General features: G+C 46.7%; 1 protein-coding gene across 1 annotated transcript; it reads right to left on the bottom strand.

Annotated features, from left to right (window-relative positions):
- Positions 1 to 5686: 5686 nt before the first annotated feature.
- nanos1 (nanos homolog 1) lies at positions 5687 to 6883 on the bottom strand. The gene has a single exon (XM_055665685.1). The coding sequence runs from the start codon at positions 6663 to 6665 to the stop codon at positions 6018 to 6020; it is 648 nt and encodes a 215-aa protein (XP_055521660.1). The 5' UTR covers positions 6666 to 6883; the 3' UTR covers positions 5687 to 6017.
- Between the last annotated feature and the right edge of the window lie 818 nt (positions 6884 to 7701).

Genomic DNA, 7701 nt, shown 5'->3' with positions numbered 1-7701 from the left:
ACGGTGGTGCAACGTTAGAGTTGGTGCCTCACAGCGCCAGAGACCCGGGTTCGAGCCCGACTATGGGCGCTGTCTGTACAGAGTTTGTACGTTCTCCCCGAGACCTGCGTGGGTTTTCTCCGAGATCTTCGGTTTCCTCCCACATCCCAAAGACGTACAGGTTGGTATATATGTAAAAATTGGCCCGAGTGTAGGACAGTGTTAGTGTGCGATGATCATTGATCAGTGCAGACTCGGTGGGCTGAAGGGCCTGTTTCCGCGCTGTATCTCTAACTAAAACTAAAATCTAGATTCTCTTCCATATGTCATAGAAACATAGAAACATAGAAAATAGGTGCAGGAGTAGGCTATTCGGCCCTTCAAGCCTGCACCGCCAATCAATGTGATCATGGCTGATCATCCAACTCAGTATCCCGTACCTGCCTTCCCTCCATACCCCCTGATCCCCTTAGCCAGAAAGGTTGAACAAGTTAGGGCTTTATTCTTTGGAGCACAGAAGGTTAAGGGGGGACTTGATAGAGATCTTTATAATGATGAGAGGGATAGACAGAGTTGACGTGGATAAGCTTTTCCCACTGAGAGTAGGGAAGATTCAAACAAGAGGACATGACTTGAGAATTAAGGGACAGAAGTTTAGGGGTAACATGAGGGGGAACTTCTTTACTCAGAGGTAACTGTGTGGAATGAGCTTCCAGTGGAAGTGGTGGAGGCAGTTTCGTTTTTATCATTTAAAAATAAATTGGATAGGTATATGGACGGGAAAGGAATGGAGGGTTATGGTCTGAGCGCAGGTAGATGGGACTAGGGGAGAATACGTGTTCGGCATGGACTAGAAGGGTCGAGATGGCCTGTTTCCGTGCTGTAATTGGTATATGGTTATATGGTTATAAGGGCCACATCTAACTCCCTCTTAAGTATAGCCAATGAACTAGCCTCAACTACCTTCTGTGGCAGAGAATTCCAGAGATTCACCACTCTCTGTGTGAAAAATGTTTTCCTCATCTCGGTCCTAAAAGATTTCGCCCTTATCCTTAAACTGTGGCCCCTTGTTCTGGACTTCCCCAACATCGGGAACAATCTTCCTGCATCTAGCCTGTCCAACCCCTTAAGAATTTGTAAGTTTCTATAAGATCCCCCCTCAATCTTCTAAATTCTAGCGAGTACAAGCCGAGTCTATCCAGTCTTTCTTCATATGAAAGTCCTGACATCCCAGGAATCAGTCTGGTGAACCTTCTCTGTACTCCCTCTATGGCATAATGTCTTTCCTCAGATTAGGAGACCAAAACTGTACGCAATACTCCAGGTGTGGTCTCACCAAGACCCTGTACAGCTGCAGTAGAACCTCCCAGCTCCTATACTCAAATCCTTTTGCTATGAATGCTAACATACCATTCGCTTTCTTCACTGCCTGCTGCACCTGCATGCCTACTTTCAATGATTGGTGTACCATGACATCCAGGTCTCGTTGCATCTCCCCTTTTCCTAATCGGCCACCATTCAGATAATAGTCTGCTTTCCTGTTTTTGCCACCAAAGTGGATAACTTCACATTTATCCACATTATACTGCATCTGCCATGCATTTGCCCACTCACCCAGCCTATCCAATCCACCTTGCAGCCTCCTAGCATCCTCCTCACAGCTAACACTGCCCCCCAGCTTCGTGTCTTCCGCAAACTTGGAGATATTGCATTCAATTCCCTCGTCCAAATCATTAATATATATTGTAAATAGCTGGGGTCCCAGCACTGAGCCCTTGCGGTACCCCACTAGTCACTGCCTGCCATTATGAAAAGGACCCGTTTACTCCTACTCTTTGCTTCCTGTCTGCCAACCAGTTCTCTATCCACATCAATACTGAACCCCCAATACCGTGTACTTTAAGTTTGTATACTAATCTCTTATATGGGACCTTGTCGAAAGCCTTCTGAAAGTCCAGATACAACACATCCACTGGTTCTCCCTTATCCACTCTTATGTCTAGTTTCCCTTTCCCAGACTCTCAGTCTGAGGAAGGGTCTTGACCCAAAACATCCCCCATTCCTTCCCTCCAGAGATGCTGGCTGTCACGCTGGGTTACTCCAGCATTTTGTGTTTATCTTTGGTGTAAACCAGCATCTGCAGTTGCTTCCCACAGAATCCTCTACAATTGGGTGTCTTACAACCGAGTGGTATGAACATTGATTTATCTAAGGACAAGTATCCCTTGCTTTCCCTCTCTCTCCATCCCTCCCCCACCCAAGTTGTACCTGCCTCAAAGTTATCTTGTTGAGTCTCATTGTCTGTAACTCGTTTTCACCTAGCACACAGCTAACAATGGCCTGTCTCTTTCAGGAGGAGGATGCTATGAGTGACTTGGACAGGTTGGGGGAGTGGGCAGATGCATGGCAGATGAAGTTTAATGCGGATAAATGAGAGGTGATCCACTTTGGTAGCAAAAACAGGAAGGCAGATTACTGTCTAAATGACGTCAAGTTGGGAAAAGGGGAAGTACAACGGGATCTGGGGGGTCCTTGTACATCAGTCTATGAAAGTAAGCATGTAGGTACAGCAGGCAGTGAAGAAAGCGAATGGCATTTTGGCCTTCATTGCAAGAGGATTTGAGTTTAGGAGCAAGAAGGTCCTTCTGCATTTGTACAGGGCCCTAGTGAGACCACGCCTGGAGTATTGTGTGCAGTTTCGGTCCCCTAATTTGAGGAAGGACATTCTTGCTATTGAGGGAGTGCAGCATAGGTTCACCAGGTTAATTCCCGGGATGGCGGGACTGTCATATGATGAAGGAATCAGTCGACTGGGCTTGTACACTCTGGAGTTTAGAAGGATGAGAGGGCATCTCATTGAAACATATAAGATTGTTAAGGGTTTGGACACGCTAGAGGCAGGAAACATGTTCCCGATGTTGGGGGAGTCCAGAACCAGGGGTCACACAGTTTAAGAATAAGGAGTAAGCCATTTGGAACGGAGACGAGGAAACATTTTTTCACACAGAGAGTGGTGAGTCTGTGGAATTCTCTGCCTCAGAGGGCGGTGGAGGCTGGTTCTCTGGATGCTTTCAAGAGAGAGCTAGATAGGGCTCTTAAAAATAGCGGAGTCAGGGGATATGGGGAGAAGGCAAGAACGGGGTACTGATTGGGGATGATCAGCCATGATGACATTGAAGGGCGGTGCTGGCTCGAAGGGCCAAATGGCCTAATCCTGCACTTATTGTCTACTGTCCCGAAATGTCACCTGTTCCCTTTCTCCAGAGATGCTGTCTGTCCCGCTGAGTTACTCCAGCCCTTCGTGTCTTATCCCCACAGTTCCTATATCCTCTGCACACTGTTTTATTCTGAACTGCACATCCCGACTTAAACACCAGGAGGAGCAGTGCTCCTACATGCTCGCCATTAACTGTTGCACACTTAAAATGCCACTCAAGTAGTCTTCAATATGCCATTTATTAATCTTCAGTAAACAATATAGATTCTTCCTGCTTGGCAGCATTTAGAAACACTATCATATAAATAAGAAATTAAACAGGTCTCTTCATGGTTTAATTTTTTAAAAGAAATAACCATTCTCTAAATTTACAACAGAAATTCCTAAGTGAATATATTTACAGTGACTTTTTTTTAAGATTAATGAATCGTTTAAAAGCGACATTCCTTTTTAATCTCCTCATTGCAAAAAAATACAAATTCCTTATTATAAAATCAAAAAAAATCATACAATTACAAACCTTTGAGAGATAATTGGCAGTGTGTCGATTTATAATTTTGTTACTTGCCCGATAATGCGAGATACCTCCTGATACAAACTTAATGTGGAGAACATTAACACATTCTTGAGGTAGCCCCTCTGAATCAGTATTGGCTGAAGTTTCGAGTGTATTTCACACACAAGTACCCTATTTACAAATAATTCTTCAGCTTCTAAATCTGCTTTGGTAAATTAAAGACCAAATGGAATGTCAGTAACATCCATTGTGCAGCCCTGTTAGAATCAATTTCTTTCCCCCCACCCCCCAAAAAAAATTCTAACAGGTAACATTATACATTCACCACATTTCTTTCCCCGCTTCGAAATATTTCGACTAAGTTTAGACAGAATAAAAAACAAAATGCAAAGACTGGATGTGATCTGGAATTCTTCTGATTAAAAAAAAAAATGCGTGCCCTGTTCAACATCTTTGTGTTCTTGATCGGCAGTCTGGCGTTAAGACAAGCTCGCTTGCATTGAGTTTAGTTTAGTTTACTTATAGCTTTGTTTGTTGTCACGTGTACCGAGGTACAGTGGAAAGTGTTTCTTGCGCGCTATCCAGTCGGAGGAAAGACAATCGGGTCGGTTTCAGGTCAATTTCCATCTCCTCTCTGGGCATCGTACAAGTGGGTCGAGTTATCTCATGCTCTCTGCAGATAAATTCTCACCTTCTTTAATTCTCGTTTCCAGTCTAGTTCAGAGATTTAAAAAAAAACAATCCATGGTCTGAACTCAAAGCTGGGTCGCCCAGCACAAAAATTGCAAGAAAATAGCTCTTCCCTTAAATCCTGCTATTTTGATCCCAGTTATTTGATTCCACATGAAGTAACAAAAACTTTTAAAACTTTAAAACTGAGCAACTGTTTTTTTTTTCCCTTGTGTAAGACGAAACGACAGTTTAAATTCCTTCATTCCAATGCAAAAAGCTGGCTTTAAATCTTGTCCTGGTTCCAAAAATTCCTTCCAAAGAGAACTCGTCCAATTTTATTTTTGAATGAGAGGATGGGGGAAGGGAAGTGATTAATAAAAAAATAGCATCTCCCCAATAACACACAAGGTCGTCTCAACATCGAAGGTAGACACAAAATACTGGAGTAACTCAGCGGGACAGGCAGCATCTCTGGAGAGAAGGAATGGGAGACGTTTCGGGTCGAGACCCTTCTTCAGACTGAGAGTCAGGGGAGAGGGAGACACGGAGATAAGGAAGATAAAAGTGTGAAAAGGAGACATCAAAAGAGATAAAGCTCAAGGAAAATGTAGAGCAGATCATAGTTAGCGAGGGGAAGGTGACAAGGAAGCAAGCAGAGATAAAATATAATGAGGGACAGTCAGACTGGTCGGAGAACCGGGAAGGGGGAGAGAGGGAAAGGAAGGGTTACTTGAAGTTAGAGAAGTCAATATTCATACCGCTGGGGTGTAAGCTGCCCAAGCGAAATATGAGGGTGCTGTTCCTCCAACTTGTCTCAATATCATTGGCTTCCAAGATATACGTCCATAACACAATAAGTGGAAAACAAAGATTTTCTTCTTTCGATCTGCCATTTTTGAAGTCCTCCCGAAAACAGAAAAAAATAAGCAGGACTTATCCCCCAATATAGGATTCCGTATTTGGGTCTGGAGCAATGTTTAAAGTTCAACTTGTGCTTCGCAAAGATAATTAAAGTTGGTGGGAAGTTGAAACAATGAACTGTATCTGCTGGTTAATTCACAAATGAGTGCTGGAGTAACTCAGCGGGTCAGGCAATGTCTCTGCAGAACATGGATAGGTGATATTTCAGGTCGAGACCCTTCTGCAAACCATGAAAAGACACAAAGTGCTGGAGTAACTCAGTGGGTCAGGCAGCGTCTGTGGAGAACATGGATAGGTGACGTTTCACAGAGCTGGAGTAACTCAGCGGGTAAACTCAGCGGGTCAGGCAGCATCTGTGGAGAACATGGATAGGGTGTTTCACAGAGTGCTGGAGTAACTCAGCGGGTCAGGCAGCATCTGTGGAGAACATGGATAGGTGACGTTTCACAGAGTGCTGGAGTAACTCAGCGGGTCAGGCAGCATCTGTGGAGAACATGGATAGGTGACGTTTCACAGAGTGCTGGAGTAACTCAGTGGGTCAGGCAGCATCTGTGGAGAACATGGATAGGTGACGTTTCACAGAGTGCTGGAGTAACTCAGTGGGTCAGGCAGCATCTGTGGAGAACATGGATAGATGACATTTCAAGTGGAGACCCTTCTTCAGGAGCCAGGTGCACATCTCCCCATCTGCCTCCCCGTTGCATGGACCTTCTAGAAGACCTTGACCCTCTTGCCACCACCGACGGCTCTGCCCCCCTTCAATACCCTCTGCGGTGGCTGGTCTTTGGAGAGGGGGCAGTACTTGATGGTGTGAGCGTTGTCGCCGTTGGCGTTACAGAGGGGGCAAGTGTAAGCCCTCAAGATGGGGCAGATGACCCTGCCGTCCGAGGTCTTCAGGACGTGGGAGGCGTAGACATCCTCAGGCGCCCCGTTATTGCGGCAGAAGACGCAGATCCTGACCTCCTGCTTGCCCCGGCTGCCCGGCCTCCTGGAGACCCTCCTGTCCACGCCCAGTAGATCCAAGGAACCGAAGGGGTCGAGGAACATCTCGCCTTCCACCTGCCCGCGGCTGGGGGCCGGGGACTGGAAGGGGTGGAAGAGCGGCAGGTTGTCCTCAAAGTCCTCCGACCTTCTAAACCTCGGGCTGGCGGGGCAGCAGCCGCGGTCCGCGGGATAGCACGGGTCGCTCAAGCCCAGAGTGGCCTTCAGGCATTCGGTGATGGAGTTGGGAGAGACGGGACCTTTGCTGCGGCGATTCTTGGCGACCAGGGCGGACAGTCCCAGGTAGTCGTTCCAGAAGTTGAAGGTGCAGTCGTAGCCACCGCTGGGTCTCAGGTAGCTGGCGTTGAGGAGATCCATGGGCAACTTTGGATGGGGCAATCTTACAATAAATCTCCGAGCTGGATGGGGAAAGGGAGCCAACCTCCACCTATACTTCTCCCTCTCACTCTCTGTCTCTCTCTCGACCCTGCCTCGCCACTGCAGGCTAGCGAGCCAGCCCCCCAGTGCTGAGTGAATCAGTCTCTGTGTTTATAGACGAGAAGGGCTGGACCATAAAGAGCCTTCGCTCCTCCTTCGGCCGAGCTGAGAGCCGCCAGCACACACATTCCTGTGGAGAGAGCAGGAAAAACGGGCACTGGAACTGCTGTAAATAATGTGGAGGAACAACTAGTCATAGAAACATAGAAACATAGAAATTAGGTGCAGGAGTAGGCTATATTTAAGAGGGAGTTAGATGTTTCCCTTGTGGCCAAGGGGATCAGAGGGTATGGAGAAAAGGCAGGTACGGGATACTGAGTTGGATGATCAGCCATGATCATATTAAATGGCGGTGCAGGCTCGAAGGGCCGAATGGCCTACTCCTGCACCTAATTTCTATGTTTCTATTCGGCCCTTCGAGCCTGCTGCACCGCCATTCAATATGATCATGGCTGATCATCCAACTCAGTATCCTGTACCTGCCTTCTCTCCATACTCCCTGATCCCCTTAGCCACAAGGGCCACATCTAACTCCCTCTTAAATATAGCAATGAACTGGCCTCAACTACCCTCTGTGGCAGAGAGTTCCAGAGATTCACCACTCTCTGTGTGAAAAAAGTTCTTCTCATCTCGGTTTTAAAGGATTTCCCCCTTATCCTTAAGCTGTGACCCCTTGTCCTGGACTTCCCCAACATCGGGAACAATCTTCCTGCATCTAGCCTGTCCAACCCCTTAAGAATTTTGTAAGTTCCTGCTGACGATAGACACAAAGAAAGCACATTGCCCCTGTCCCACTTAGAAAACCCGCGCAGGTGATGGGGAGAACGTACAGACTCGGCACAGACAGCGCCCGTTAGTCGGGATCGAATACTCGCTGGAATTTAGAAGATTGAGGGGGGAGGATCTTATAGAAACT

Source organism: Leucoraja erinacea, unplaced genomic scaffold (assembly GCF_028641065.1).
Source record: "Leucoraja erinacea ecotype New England unplaced genomic scaffold, Leri_hhj_1 Leri_142S, whole genome shotgun sequence".
In the NCBI taxonomy this organism is placed as follows: Eukaryota; Metazoa; Chordata; class Chondrichthyes; order Rajiformes; family Rajidae; genus Leucoraja; species Leucoraja erinaceus.
Note: the sequence above shows the minus strand (reverse complement) of the source record. Positions and strands in the feature narration are given on the sequence as shown.